The following is a 16,601-nucleotide window of genomic DNA, read 5'->3' on the forward strand; positions in this document are numbered from 1 at the left end:
TTGTCGCATACCCCTTGCATACAACATGTGTCAAGGAGATGTGTGTCCTAGTTTTAATTATCAAATTTCTATTCATTTCCTTGACACATGTTGGGTAAGCAAGATATGTGCAAATTCCTCTCCCTCATAGGGAGATGACCAAATTTGACGAATTTTGATTGGCTTAAGTAAAAATATTGAGTCACAACAAAAAATTAGTTTTTATCACATTTTAACAATGGAGAATCTGCAACACTCTGAGTAGTTGTTTCTTTATTTTTCAATTATGACCTAATTTTCAAACAATGCTTTCAATATCAACCATGAGAGTTAACCAAATGCTTGAATAAACCATGTAGGATTGGCTTAGAGCTTTGATCGATGAAATAAGAAATAAGAAAGTCATAGATGAATAAGGCATTTAAAGATATTTATTATTATTATTATTATTTTAGTAAAATCCATATAAAAAAAAGATTTTGAGTCAAATTAGTACAAAAATTGAGATTCTAGTTAAAATAAGCTTTTTTCCATGACCTTTACTTGAAAGCAAACAAGATCAAGAAAGAAATAGTACAAATACATAAGCACATAAGCGTAAGCTTTCGAATATCTTATTATTAATATAAAATTTCATCTTGAAAGGAAGAGAATTAGCCCCGATGTTAGTGTAGAGAGAAATCATCGCACTACACCATTCTTTTATTTATAGTGATATCATTAAGTTTCTCTAACTTAGGCATAAAAATCTCTTATTATGGAAAAATATGGGTAATTGACTCTCAGTCTCGGTCTCCTTTCCCTTTATGAAATGACCTTTTTACCCCTGTTGATTGAATCAATTGGGCAAAGCTTATTATCTCTTGCCTACGCACGAAACCTCCGCTGCCATATAAGTAACACCCTTCCAATAAAACAAAATATTTTTAGATATCAACTAGTGTGAACAATTAATTTATTGAAAAATTACATGATTGCTCATTTATGGGTTTCTCTTAACAAACTTACCCATCAAAAGTTTCAGTTAACAAAAATAACCAAAATTAGGTTTCCCTTTACAAAATTACCCACTTAAAGTTTAAGTTAACAAAAATACCTAAAATTGAGTTTGGGTTTACAAAACTACCCACTCAAAGTTTTAGTCATAAAAAAATACATGATTATATGTGGAAGATGAAGAATCACTATTTTGAGTAGTTTTGTAAATCCAAACCTGATTTTGGGTATTTTTGTTAACTAAAATTTTGGGTGGGTAGTTTTGTAAACTCAAACCTAATTTTGGGTATTTTTGTTAACCAAAACTTTTTGTGAGTAATTTTGTAAAGGAAACCCAAAAATAAGTAATTATGTAATTTTTCCTTAATTTATTGGTTCTTGATTTAAAAATAAGAAATAGGAGAAACGGGTCTCATTGCACTTAATGAAAACCTTCAACTGTCAGCAACCCTATTATTGGTCACATTCCAAGAGAGAGGACCAATCCTAAGCATAGAAACGGAACAATAATCCACGGACAAGGAAATAGTCTATGCAATCGGACGGTTAGAATTAACTCATCAAGAACATAAACCATAAGTCTTCGATTAATATGACAAACTTCTCCATGCTTCTTTTTCCCTTTATATTATAATATTCCATGTTTACATCATCTCTCTCTTCCCATCGTTTACGATTGAAAAAGCAAAACCAAAGCACAACCCAGAGAGAGAGAGAGAGAGAGAGGGAGAGAGGGAGACCGACCGACCTGCGGGATGTCGTTATATGAGATCTATCAAATAACGGCTTTGCGAGTTCGATTTTGTCGATTTTAGGAGAAGATTGTTGAAACATTTCTTTCTAGCCGCTACCGGGAAGAGCTGGTCGGTGCCCGACATATCTCTCCATGGAATCCTCAATCTTACTTGTAGTTCTCTACTAGCTACTCTATCCTCCTACCCCTATCAAACACCAACTATAAAAGCCACTTACCGTTCATAGATCCTCTCACTCCCATCTCTCCATCCTCTCTCTCTCTCTCTCTCTCTCTCTCTCTCTCTCTCTCTAAGATGGATACATCTTTATCATCCTCTCTGATGATCTTTCTGTTACTATCAGCCTTCATCTTAGTTTCCCGGCGAGTCCATAAGAAGTTCTCCAGCAGCAATAATGGGCTAACTACATACCCTTTTATCGGATGCTTGATCTCCTTCTACAAGAACCGAACCCGTCTTTTAGACTGGTTCACTCTTCTCCTCACGGAGTCTCCAACCCATACCATCGTACTACACAGATTTGGTGCTCCACGAACCATCATAACTGCAAACCCAGTAAACGTAGAGTATATCCTTAAGACCCACTTCGCCAATTTCCCCAAAGGAAAGCCCTTCACTGAAATCCTCGGCGACTTTCTAGGTCGTGGAATATTCAATGTGGATGGCGGGCTATGGCACGCCCAGCGCAAGTTAGCCAGCCATGAATTCACTACCAAGTCGTTAAGAGAGTTTCTTGTAAGTATTTTGCGAGAAGAAATGGAGAAGAGGTTGTTTCCCATACTCGAATTGGCAATGGATACGGGTCGGGTCATCGACTTGCAGGAGTTGTTAGGGAGGTTTACTTTCGATACTGTGTGTAAGCTTTCCTTGGGGCACGATCCCTGCTTCTTAGAGGAGGGAGCACCGCCGCCGCTTCTGGCGGAGGCTTTCGATGTAGCGTCGGCGATAAGTGCACGGCGAGGGGCAGCGCCGGTGTTCGCCGTGTGGAAGATCAAACGAGCATTAAGCATTGGCTCTGAGCGGCAACTCAAGGAAGCTATCCAACAGATACACGTGGCCGTTCAAGAGATGATCCACGATAAGAAGATGATATCCGACGGAGAAGATCTTTTGTCACGGTTAATAAAAAGTGGTCTCGATGATGACGTGATCAGAGACATGGCTATCAGCTTCATCATGGCAGGAAAGGACACCACGTCAGCAGCCATGACTTGGCTATTCTGGCTGCTTTCCCGCCATCCTGACGTGGAACAAGAGTTGGTCAACGAAATTTCAGAGCTGGTCAAAGGCACTGGGGGGTCGATTGGGTATGCGGAGTTGAAGGAGTTGAGATTGCTTAAGGCGTCTCTTTGCGAGTCCATGAGGCTTTATCCACCTGTCGCATGGGATTCTAAACATGCGGTTGCTGATGATAAATTGCCAGATGGGACGATCGTCCGCAGGGGAGATCGGGTTACGTACTTCCCCTACGGCATGGGGAGGATGGAAGCATTGTGGGGGAAGGACCGGTTGGAGTTTAGGCCAGACCGGTGGCTCGATACTGAAGTTGGTGGGTTGAAGAAAGTATCTCCCTTCAAATTTCCTGTGTTCCAAGCCGGACCAAGGGTTTGCCTTGGGAAGGAGATGGCCTTCATCCAAATGAACTACGTAATGGCTTCCATATTGAAGCGATTTCGACTAAGACCGGTCCGGTCGGACCAACCCATGTTTGTGCCTCTACTTACGGCCCATATGGCTGGTGGGTTCAAGGTTCAGGTTTGTAGCCGGGATTCTTCATCACTACCTTCCTCTGGTCCTCCCCAGCATCAGATGACTCAGGGATTCTAAACGTATTTTTTGTGGTCGTTTATATGATGTGATGATCAAAATATTGTTATATATACATGTTACAATATAAATTAGGGTGCATCTAGCTGTCGTCACCAAAATGGTGGAGTGAGAAATTGTAACATTTGATTGCCCTTGTTTTATTTATTAAATTTAATATTAAAGTAAAAAGAAATTTTCTTTTAAGATAAAGATAATTTACCGTGCCACCTCATCGGGGAGATCAGTATTATAGAAACACTCTCTCTTTCATTAAATTAGACTTTAACCCCCTATCGCCAGTAACAGGAAAGTGAGGAGCTGACTGTTGTACGCTTTTGACTAATACAGGTTCATCTTCAAACCTCCTATCTTCACCTTCACCTTCATGTCCAACTGTACCGCCAACGTTATCCCTCCCTTATTCAGATCCGACTTCAATGCCGACGCCGACACCGACGCCAATGAGGAGTCCAGATCTCACCGGTGCCTGTCACCATTGTCCTCAGAACGGTAGTGTTCTTGGTGTCGTGGGTATGCGCCGGTAAAGTCCCGTTGCCGACGAAGATGCTGTTGGAGGTCATGGTGACAGTGGTTGGGTCATAGGGTTCCGAGTGGAGATGGTGAGATAAGGTTGGAGTTGAGTTGGGAGGAAGATCTGTCCTTAAAGGTGGTGACGTGGAATTGCGGGATCCGGATTGCCGTCACAAAGAAAGTGGGGCGGTGAGGGCGTTGAGGGCGGTAGAGGACCCATATGACGGCGCCGGCGATGGCTGCCAGCAGGATCAGAGCGATGATGAATGGGGTAGTCCAGAGACAACAGATGCAGTAGCAGCTCCAGCGATTGCGATGAGGCTTGGGCTGGGGACGATAAATGGGGCGGTTGTATAGCTGACCGTTGGTGGGTGGGTATGATTGGTTTCCATTACCTATTTGAGGTTTGCAGGGGGCTTTGATGGGAAGACCCTATCTGTCATCTCTTCAGACTCTCAGAACTTCTGGGCTTCTATGGTTTTCTTCTCTGCTTAGAAATTAAGGAATTAAAGACAGAAGCAGAAGTGATGTAAAGGGTTCTTATGCTTTAGTGAAGAAGGAAGCTGAGAGGAGAAATGGAAGAGGAAGGAGAGTTGGGAGATGGGATACAGGAGAGGTCATGAGTTCATGAGTGCTGTTGGAGGTCATGAGTTCTATAACTTTACCGGCGTTGATTTTCCGACGGATTTAAGCTTAGAGGCATTCTCACCGGCGTGTTTAGCATGGAATATTAGAAATTTAGGCCAAGGATTATAGTTACGGGCAGAGACTGGTAGTACGGTTCGTGGTTTCAGATTTTGTGAATGCGATTAGGGCATCGGTGACAATGGTGTCTCCATCTTTCACGACTCACACTGTCACTCATTCTCCATGAATCAGAGACTATTGGTGCTGGATGAGCGAAATGTAACTGCGGCAACCGAAACATTCTTCACGGCTCTCTTTAGTCTCTGTTACTTAAATAAATCTCAAAACGATGAAATGAAGGAAGATTAATGTCGAAGGTTAAGATAGGTTGGGGATGGGGAGTTATTAGATGGGTATTTTAGGTACTTCATATTAAGTAAGGGTAGTTTAGTATTTAAAAAAATATAGTAACTAACATCATCAAATAAGATATATTCTATAATAGTGACTGACGACAAGGGGTCTGAGTTTAATTTGCTGAAAGAGAGGGGGTGTTCCTATAATACTGGTATTATTCAAGGGGTGGCGTTGTAAATTACCCTTAAAATAATTTGAAAGTGATTTATTATTATGTTATCATTAAAAGTTACATATTTTTGTTATTAGAAATATGTAATAATAGGTTCTAGTGTTCTACCATCTTTGAAAAATACAAAAAGAAAAAAAAAAGGTAAAGTAATTACAAATTTTCTGTAAATTAATGTATTTGATGAAAAGTTCAACAATACATACAACATTTTTAGATATTATTATTGTTTCGAAAGTAAAGATCATGTAAAGAATAAGCTGGAAGTATAAGTAGTATAGAAACATAAGGTTCTAGAAGCTCAAAATATTTTATTTAGAATCAATTTTTCTTCAACCACGGATTTCTGACCCTTTGATTAGCAGAGGAAAAAAATATGTTTGATCATGTACAATAGAAGAATGGGAGTTACCGTTGATAAAAGATTCAATCATACAGTCACATTGTCAATGGTCAAGGGATTCTTTCTTTTTTGTAAAACTTAATTAAAAAAAAAAAAAAAACACAATCCCATTTTCTTGATCTATGATTTTATCACGAAGGTCCTATACTTATCCATAGATGGAGCCCAAATTGACAATGGTGTTTTTCGATACCTTAATTCTGTCACCAATGTTTCCTTGTGGTATCCTTAAAATCTATTATTTGTAGTGATTCCATAGATTATTATTGTCCCACTTTAGACATAAAAATTTCTAATTTGTATTAACATGGGTAGTTACTGCATATATAATTCTTAGTTTTTTTATCAACTAGCAGTGTGAACAAATTTCTTTATTGATTGTTAAAATAGACAAGATTCTGGGAAGGAGTATGTTAAATTCCTATTTAGGTCAACATAGATTGCTAATTCATATAATTAGTTTTGTTATCAACTGGTGTGAATCATTTTTTTTTTCTTGGTAGGATGGGGTAGGGGTCCTATACTAGATAGGGAACAAGAGGTCGAGTTAGGCTCTATTGCACTAGCCTCAAGCAAGCTATGTTAACAATTGTCCTCAACTAGTGTGAACAAATTTCTTTATAACATTTGTAGTCAATATATATAATCATTATTTTTTTTTATCAGCCAGCGTGAACAAATTTCTTTATTGATTATAGACATAAGGAATTGGGGAAGGTATCTCATTTTATTGAAGGAAACCTTCTCTCATCCACAGCTCTATTAAAAGTCATTGTCTAGGAGAGGACCAATCCTAACCTTAGAAACAGAATGATAATCTACGGACTATGATGAGAGTCTAGTAATTCATAATATGACAAATTAACTTTTCTATGCCGATTCTCGTATTTAATCATTTCTATCTTCCCATCACTAGCAAAAAGATAAAGCGAGTCTAAAGCATAACCCAAGCAGGCGCACTCCCAATTAGTTGCAATACATGATAAATTGTGTGTTATGACTCTTATGAGAGGCATTTGATTGCTTCAACACTAAGAGATATTTTTAATATGTGCAATGGAGGCATTCGAATATGATTCAACTCTTTTGTGGCATTATAGAGGTGACAGTACACATTCGACAGCCTAGGGCACCCCAGCATGGACCCCAACACATGATCGCGCTTCAAAGTGCTTTGGGCCTTCAGATGTGCATTGCTACCTCTGTTGCGCCACAAAAGAGCCTACCCATTTGAATATTGACGCGATTTCAATACAATAAACTTTTTCAAGCCTATAGTCATACCACATCATCTCTCTCTTTCCATCATCTGTGATAGAAAAAATGCATGAAACCAAAGTATTTAGTATGCATGCACACATGTGCAATGGAGGTATTTGAATGAGTTAAGAATTAGGGTAAATCTTAAACCCCCCCAAAAAAAAGTAAAAATAGATCTAAAACCATTTAAAAAATAAAAAAAATAAAGAAACATATGCATACCTTAACTAGTATGAATTTGAATAATTATAAAAAAATTATAATTTTGAGTAGAATTGACTAAAGATAAAGAGATCCACTTAATCGACCACATTTAATTGAGTTAAGTTGTATTTCGAAGAATAAGGTACCGTCACAGTTGTTGGATTTTTGTGTATAATGGTTATTATTATTATTATTATTTTGGTAGAAGCGTATAATGATTATTGAGTAGTGACTAGGAAATACAGTTTCTTTAAAGGGGATACCCTGTGTATCTCCTGAAATATATGGAGCATTGTATTTACAAATATCTTGACCGTTTAATTGGCATATTAATGATGGGCCTTGATGTTGCATTTGGGTTTGCATCGGAGGGTAAATACTATCATCTGATAGTTTTTGGTTGAGATGGGCCCACATATGGTTTGGTAGACTGACCCCACCTTCAAGCGCTGCAATAATCCAAGTGGCCCCACTCAATTGACGAGCCACGTGCATGAATACTCTATCTCCCTTTAATATTAAACAAGTTGACAAAAATAATAATAAATAACTACATTTGACTCTCTAGAAAATCGTTTTATCCAATAAACCAAAATTGATTATATTGGACTTCGGATAGAACATTTAAAAAAATACTTTGAAGAAGATCGTTTTTCAATATAATAAATAAAGTCTAAAGGGACTTTGGGTTCATTGGGTGAGTCACTTAAACCTAAACCTAGGTATTGTTTGGTAATGTTTGGTTTTTACCTTTTCTGTATTTTTTTATTCCTATAAAATAAGAAATAGTTTAAAAAGTGTTTGATAAAGTTGTTTTGTTTCACCCGTTTCTAGAAACATAAATCAAAATTTATGCTTATTTACAATTCTAGCAATGACTTTGACAAAACAAGTCTGACTTGTTTTGTCGTTTCTAGAAACGAATTTGAGAGAAAAAAAAAGTTGTGCCCAATAAATCTCTCAACTATTTAAACCTAAAAAGAGGCAATCGAACCCTCTTTCTCTTTTGGGCATCCAATAATAATATTGAGTTTTTTAATGACATTATGTCTACAAAAAAACATTTTGAGAAATAGATTTATCAAACATCAAAATATCTGTTTTGGTTTCGAAAATGTGAAAAGTCATTTCTACTGTTTTTTGACACAAAAACAACGGAAACGTTATCAAACAGTACCCTAATTAAGCCTTTGCATAGAAAATCAATTCAACAATTAGATTTTTTTATTTTTTCACTTTTATTTGGATTAACCAAAATTAATGTCAGCAATAGAGTTACTGATATCACCTTCAGGTGCCTTGTTCTAGCATGAACTACCCCCATCTCCTCCCCCCCCCCCCCCCCCCCCCCCAAAAAAAAATCTAATCTATATCGTCTATCTATCTTCTTAATACAATCAAATTCAAATTTTGTTTGTTTACCCATATATATATATATATATATATTCTAAAAACCACTCAATGAGAAAAAGAAAAGATAATAGCTTCAAGGCCATGGATGCTCATTGCAGAAGCCAGTTGGCCATCTCTGTGAGTCAGTCCAAAATTCTTCTTGTTGTCCTCCCATTGATAATGCACTAAGATTCCTTGTTTGAGTCATTGGGCACTCGAGCTTGGTTTCTCGTGCTGGATCTATACATCCATAATCGATATATGTCAAAACAAATTGATTGGAAAAAACAATCATCCATCCTCGGATTTTGTGATCATAACTTCCATTTGAGATGATGATGTATTTGTCTGGGGGATGTTATAATAAAAGTTGGTTGGTGGGTTATACTGTTTTGATACTTCGATTTAATATGTTTATAATTTGAAAATGATTATGTAATATATAAATTATAATTTCTTTTTTTTAAAGTGGCATGAACATATTCAACAAAAGTCTTTGAATGCTTTTTCAAAGGAGTAATTTGATTCAAATTGAATGAACTTAATGGTAATCTTCATGCTCTCACAATAAGAGACGAGAGCCATCCCTTTAGAGTCCATAATTTTTGTATTAACCAACCCATATATACTTTGCCGATATTGTATCAATGTAAAGATTTGCAGTAAGGGCAAAATCATTCTATTTACTTTTTAAGAAAAAATGAGAGCAAAACCATTCTGATACAATGTATAGGAGGGCAATGAAATCATTTTATATGAAAAGATAACCGATAGAAAAGACACCTTCCGTAGTGGCTCAAAGAACCTTTTCCCTATTAAAGAACAAGGTTTTAGGTATAATCAATCGTATTAGCCAACCTATCTGATATGAATACGTAACCAATACATAAACAATATTGTAAAATTTGTTTTTCAATCAATAAACAAATTTTAGGTGGCTATGTCTCCCTTCGTTTCTTCATTATTTTGTTTCTCTTATTTAATAAAATTTTAAAGGTTTCCCTAAGTCCAGATAATATTCGGGTTAAAAAAAAAATCTATATATATATATAGAGAGAGAGAGAGAGAGTATCAGTAAAAATAAGTGTCGATCGTGTCGTTATCCATGATGGTACCAATACCGTGCGTGATGCTACCAATACCGTGCACTGGAAACCCTGTTAAAAGAGCTCTTTCCTTTCATGGATTTATCGATAAGAGTCGAAGGACCAATGGGATCTCGTACAACAGACGGGATCATGGGAATGATGCTCATGGATTCTCTTACTTTTTAAATCAATACTAAACTCCATGCACACAAAAAAAGATGAGACAGAATTTCTCTCTTCCTATTCAAATAATGTGATTGTTGAAAACTTTGACATTGTACGCAAATTCCGTATTCCATATTCCCTATTGGGCGTTGTGCTTTCTCCACCCTGAAATTTAGGCAGTGTTTGATTCGATGGAAATGGATAGAAAAGAAAAAAATAATAATAATAAGGCTGTGTTTGGTTGGATAGAAAAGAAAAGAAAACCATACAAAACATAAGTGCTAAAGAATTAATTTCAATATATTAGGTGATGCTCAATATTTGATCTTTGATCCATCTATCCCTAGTTTGGTGAATAATTGTGTGGGAAACTTGAAAAATATAGGTGCTAAAGAAACATCAAATAATTGTCTGGTTTAACTTGCATACCTTTTATTCATGATCGAACCACGGTTGCCACGATGACAACATTAGTTCACAACCCTTCCGAACCATCGGACCATGTTCTTTGGATGATAATCAAGCTAAATTTCTGTTTTTGAGTTCTGATAAAAAAGAATGTAAAAGAACTGCACACAACAGCAGAACATTGTCCTATAGTAACTGTTTCCCGTGCCTGATCTACAGATTGGAGCGACTGACCCTGACTTTGACCCTGTGCCACGATGTATTGAGTACTCCACGTAAGTTCCAGATGACAGCCACGTCTTCAGGTTGCACATTTGCTGCTACATCAACCTGGCCATCAAGACAATGAAAATGGTTCACATCAAGAAGCTTCGGGATTCATCCAAAGAAAAAAAAAGCTTAGGGATGGCAATAATGAATATTGAGTGACTACTAGAGTCTATAGGCAGATAGCACCTAATATCTTATTGATTGGCTAATGAAATCTAATGAAATCTCTATTACATTTCTAATCTTTTTATCAACAACCATGTATCCAATTTGGGGTTCCATGATACTAAATTGGAAAATAAAGGTCACAGAAAAAAAACCACGCACCGCTTTGGCAACTATCTCAGCATTCTTTGGGATGTCAACCTCAGCCTTAAAAAATACCCATGCCCATTTGTCACAGCTTATATCATCTGCAACATATGGAACATCTGGCTTCTGGTACGTGGCCACTTCCACCCATGTCTTCCCTCCATCGATTGATACATCCACTCTCTCGATTCCACGTCCACCTCCAGATACTGCATACCCAGCAACCGTTACCTGCATAAGAAAATAAAATTACCTGGATAAGAATATAGAAACAAGGGTCTTCCTGAGTCAAAACCGTGTAGAGATATCTAAACAGTTCCTCAACCACCCCAAAGTTGTCCATATGGTGCAAATAATTGACATAGCACTACTTGCCTGATCATGTAAACACAAACAGGCATATCGATATACATTCAGTACAATTTATAATGGCTTCAGGGATCATTTACCTTTCCATCCTTTGCCACATCCACGTCCTCCAAGGAACAAATAGCGGACTGAAAAAACAATCAAAGTTTTAGTCAGAAAAAACACTGTTGCCCCATCAGACCTGATCAAAGTTCTCCTCAGCATCAAGTGGAATTGCACAGATAATCCAGAACATTGTTTAGAGTCTTTATACAAGCATACCCAACCAGCCCGACTTGCAAGGAATCCGTGCGAAGTGGCAGCAAAACACATAAGAAGTTTTGCTAACATGCAATGTGGGGAATACCTGAACAGGAAAATCCATTTGCGGCCTTCGGGTAGCCCAGTTAATATTTTCCCAGTTGACAGATGGTGGAAACATCTTGTAGTCCTTTTGCATAAAGAAACCCTACTTTGTAGCAATGTAAATCAAAGTTGTGAATTAGAATGTTAAAAGAACATTGTGATTCCCCAAAAAGAAATATAATTTATATGCTTAATTTTTTGAACCTGGCTTTCTTCTGCAGATATGTTGATGGAATCCAACCATTTAACAGAGCGGGCACCAATAACCCCAGGGACAATTACACGCAATGGATACCCATGATCCCTATTGAGAATCTTTGGCACGGCCAACATGAAATTAAACTTCAATTACAACAACGCAGGACTACTCTTGCAAAAAACTAAAAAGAAATCATAAAGGAAAATGGCAGTAGAAAAGAAAAAGGGAAGATGACCAGTGACGACAAATAAAACATCAGAGATAAAGAAAAGGGAACAGGCCAAGAAGGACAAGGGAGGAAACAAAATCATAATTTTTCTGAGAGAATCAAACTTCAAGTAGATTGATCAACAGAAGAAGAAAATAAACAGTTCCAATAACAATGAAAAGGGTTCTTAGGAAGAAATACCCACGAGTTCAAAAGAAAAGCAAGGACGAAAAGGAATAACCATTACATAATGTGTCTTCTCCAGTTCTCCTACTGCTCTCACTTATCATATAGTTTCCATACTGTCCCTGACTCAGCTAAAATGCTTAACTGACTGTTTAACTTTGTTTCTTCTCTTCTCTACCCTTTTTTTATCTGTCCTCCATTTCTACTAGTGGTGTTTTGTCTCCATTTTCCAAAAACACAGGACATTGCAGACAAAGCAAAAACATTGGTAAGATCATAGAGTCACTACATGTGGATACAAATTCATTCAACACATACATGGCTGAATAATGTAAGGCTAGGTAACAACTATCCTAACCCCAGATAGGATCTCAGATAACACCCACATTATGTACTGACTTCAGACTTATAACAGTATATGTATGTAATTTAGCAGCAAGTAACAGTGGGTAAAACAGTCCCTCAACCGCTTAACAGTACTCTACACATGTAGGAAACAACCCCAGCCTAATATAACAATAGGAAGCAGCCTTTTAGTCATATGATAAAACTTGAAAGAATCCAAAAATTTAACTAAAATCTAATGCAAATTTGTCTTTTCTGGCTTGCATCTATAGCCATGATGAGCAATAAGAAAGCAATAAGAAAACCAATTGTGACATGCAGTTTATACTTTAAATAAGAATGATTAAAAGATATGCAGATCCACCCAGCAGATAAGAATGATGTACAGCCCATGTACCTCTCCATTCATCTCATATGCAAGTAATACATCAGCTTCTGGACTTGTTGCCTGCTTTAAAGGGATGGATGCCTTATATGGACCCCCATTCTCTTCCTACAAATTTCCAAATTTAAAACAAAAATCAATAATAAGGAAACTACTTCCATCAAAGAAAATGAAAACCCATGTTACAACAACAATCACCTTACACTTATCGACACTAGTAAATTCAACATGCTTTCCTCCTGATGGTGTGATAGCTGTCAGCTTAGGTATTCCCACAAGTTCAAGGGCATCTGCCAATCTGGCCCCACCCCAAACCGCTGAAAAGGAAATGTACTGAGATAAGAAATATGGGGCAGAGAGAGTAAATGGATGATCCACTGAAGGAACCAAAAAATTATGGTTATTAGGTACAAGTGGTCATATTAGTAAGCCAACTGAGCCGGCTTTCCTTACAGTAACGGACACCCTGTGAGAAAAAAAATAGACACTAAAGGGTAATCACGCGAAAGAGCAAACTTAAAAGGGTTCTCTCAAGCAAACTTTATGAATGTCATTCATCAAATCCACTATCTTATTGATTACCTCAATCTAACTTGTTCAAACACCACCTCGACCCCTTAGAACATTTTTATTCCCGAATTTACCCCCGACTACAAATAAACTCATTTTAGGCCTTAAATGTTGGGTTTTCAATGACATCTGAACGATTTATTGACTTGCGTCAACTTCAAATGGCCAAAAGGGACAAAATTCCCATTGGGTTGAAGATTGATATGATACACTGATGCAGGATACATGGGGAAGAACCCTATCCTACAAGTAACATGCTTAAATAAGAGAATATGGAAAACCTCGATAACTTCATCACCAAAACTTAGCAAAAGGGAGGGAAAAAGGTGAAAAGCATGTAAAAGAAGCCTTAGGCTTTTTAACAATAGTAAATTCGGATGTGCTAAAAATAGTAAACATACAATTTAGTAAAGATGGTATTTTTCCTAACCATAGTTGTCATGGAGTCGCCTAGGCGACGATTTGGCGTCCTGGCGGAATTCGAAAAAAGAAGTTCATGGCAGTGCTACGATTTACGTGACTCACAAATGGCGGTCGCCATTGGCTGATAGGCGTCGCCATGGCCGCCAGGTCATGCCTGATTCACTAGGCGATCGATTTTTTGTAAAATGCAGGGTGATTTTGATATGGCTATGTTGATTTTTGATGATTTGATGTTGCTTAATGTTGGTTTTATATGTTATAGGATATATATTGTAGGCTTGTAGCATGCTAAATAACTTTAGAAAATAGGGAAAATAAAAAAGTAACATACTAAATAACTTTAGAAAATAGGAAAAATAAAAAATGACACATGGGCGATTTGACCACCATGGCAATGCCATAATAGGCGATTCATCACCAAATCGATTAGCCACCCCTCCACCGCCTTGAATCGAATTGACGTCGTGACAACTGTGTTCCTAACTAACTACAGAAATAAAGGCCAAAGGAGCAATTCCACATTTCTACCCTACAAGCAGAAATACAGCCACCCCTGTGTAAAAGCAACATAAAAATAAGCTCATGGCTAAATCCTACCAACATCTTCCTATTTATTGCTAAGGAAACACCTCCTATGTCCTACCAACTCACTGGGGAGTAAAATACAGATTGTGAATCCTCGTCAACGATAGGAAGCCTGTCTATTTTCAACATCTTCTCTTGCACAAGTTTTCATTTCAAACTCTTCTTAATTGCAAAGATTGGAGTACCATAGTCTAGAAGTGCATCATGTGTTGGATGTCTGTTCCAATCAATAGAGTTTTCCAGAGCAAATTTTATTTCACCAACTTATGAGTCATGCAGGACATAACCCAATCTAATCAAATCTTATAGGAAAAAGATCTTCAAAAACTAACTTATGACTGTTCGAATTTTTAGACAGCATTTAAAAACAAGAAAAAATCTAGACTTGGTATCAAGATTAACCGACTTTAGTTGAATAATTGTAGTGACTTGTAGTACAAACCCCAAAGAGCCACTCTAGCCCTTGAACACTGATGCAGTACCAAGGGTTTACACAAGGAGAACCAAGACCAAGGTCGACCCAAGTGGCTGACTGGGTCGACCCAGATCTGGTCCAAGTCAGCCCACGATTTGGGCTGCTGATGGGGTTACTAATTAGTCAGTTAGTTAGTAATTTAGTTTCTAATTTTCAGTCTTAAATTAGTTTCTAATTTTCAGTCATAAGACTTTCTAATTTCAGATTTAGTAACTAGTTGAGTTTCTAATTTTTAGTTTCCTATTTCAGTTTTTGGAAACTAAAGTTAGTTTCTATTTAATGAAACCCCTATCACTATTATAAATAAAGCTATGGCTCTTTTAATGAGCCACGATTTTTACAATTAAAAAAAAGTGAAGCTTCATGCTGCTGCCGCTGGTTTTTCTCCATGGCTAAACCTTTGTGTTTGATCAAGGGTTAGGGATTGGTGTGTGATCCGATCGACACTCTGCGGCGAGAAGTCCGGGTGGGTCTTTTCTTTTCTGGTTCTCTTATTGGATTCTCTTCTCCAGCAGTACAGGCAAGTAATCTGAATTTTTCTGCAGAAATTTCTGGGTTGGTTTTCTCTGTTTTCCTTCCTATCGGCCTAGCTGTTTTTGGAGAACCAGCCACCCAACTGCTTTGAGATTTTGGTCGATTGTTAGGACCATTAAGAAGGGGACTCGATCCAAGTTTGGTACTGATCAGACCATGGGTTTGTCAGTTTCTGAGTTTTCTTCAGTGCTGGTCGATGGTGATTTCTGCCCAGAAATTATTGCCTGATTTGTGTTATCTGCTACTGTTGGTTGCTGCCTATGTTTTTCTGAGGGAATGGACCTGCTATTCAGTATTCCGATTTGTTTATTTGTCACCTAAACATCTGTTATTGAAGATTCTCAACTTGTTAGGATCGATTGCCTGTTCTCAGAACCTGCTGTCCCAGAATCGAGTTCTGATTTGGTTATCTGGTTCTGCTATGTTTTGATTCTGATCCTACTTATTCAACTACTCTAATTTTATTGCTGGAGCTTCTAATTGTTGATGCAAACTCTGCTTCCTGAAATTCCTGATTGTGGATCTGATAATTCTGGTTTGTTTAAGGACTGTTGATTGATTATTCTGGACTGTTGTTGCTGTCTATTATTGGGTGGTTATTTGGTTGTTCTTTGGTTTATAATATCCTACAGTTTCGGGACTGGTTTTCAAATCTATTCCTACATTAAGTGGTATCAGAGCATGACTAGGAACAACACCCCCACCCTAGCTTCTCTTATGGAGATGCTACAGACTATGAGGACTGAGATGAAGGCTGAACAACAAACCTTACGGACTGAATTGAAGGCTGAATTGGATGCCAGGTTGTTGAATGAAGAGACCCCACCCCAACAGCCTACTGGCAGTTCACGTACAACACCCGAAGTGGACACTCCAATGAATGTGGTTACTCAGTTGACTAATAGGAGAGCAAACCCTAATCTGAGAGCACCACAGAGGGTTCCGGTGGCACAACCTACTTTTGAAGAGCATGTAAGAGGATACTTTGAGACTGAGCGTCCCGTGCAACAGAGGTATTCTGGAGATTCACAGAAGGTCAAGCTCGATCTGAAGGAGTTTGATGGGAGATATGACCCCCAATTGTTCTATGATTGGGTAGTGGCACTAGACGACTATTTTGACTATTATGAGTTACCTGAAGAACGGAAGATGAAACTAGCTCGTGCTAAGCTAGTTGGGGCTGCTCGTGAGT

General features: G+C 37.7%; 2 protein-coding genes across 2 annotated transcripts; one reads left to right on the plus strand and one right to left on the minus strand.

Moving 5' to 3' along the window:
* Positions 1 to 1,662: 1,662 nt before the first annotated feature.
* On the plus strand, positions 1,663 to 3,686 carry LOC122077558 (cytochrome P450 94B3-like). Its single transcript, XM_042643521.1, has one exon. The coding sequence runs from the start codon at positions 2,025 to 2,027 to the stop codon at positions 3,555 to 3,557; it is 1,533 nt and encodes a 510-aa protein (XP_042499455.1). The 5' UTR covers positions 1,663 to 2,024; the 3' UTR covers positions 3,558 to 3,686.
* A 6,516-nt stretch (positions 3,687 to 10,202) lies between these two features.
* LOC122075402 (sulfite oxidase-like) lies at positions 10,203 to 13,866 on the minus strand. The gene is made up of 7 exons (XM_042640416.1): positions 13,021 to 13,866; positions 12,835 to 12,930; positions 11,704 to 11,814; positions 11,501 to 11,602; positions 11,235 to 11,282; positions 10,801 to 11,016; positions 10,203 to 10,533 (listed from the first exon to the last, which is right to left on the minus strand). The coding sequence occupies exons 2-7, from the start codon at positions 12,844 to 12,846 to the stop codon at positions 10,417 to 10,419; spliced, it is 606 nt and encodes a 201-aa protein (XP_042496350.1). The 5' UTR covers positions 12,847 to 12,930; positions 13,021 to 13,866; the 3' UTR covers positions 10,203 to 10,416.
* Positions 13,867 to 16,601: the final 2,735 nt, after the last annotated feature.

Source organism: Macadamia integrifolia, chromosome 4, assembly GCF_013358625.1.
Source record: "Macadamia integrifolia cultivar HAES 741 chromosome 4, SCU_Mint_v3, whole genome shotgun sequence".
Classification (NCBI taxonomy): Eukaryota; Viridiplantae; Streptophyta; class Magnoliopsida; order Proteales; family Proteaceae; genus Macadamia; species Macadamia integrifolia.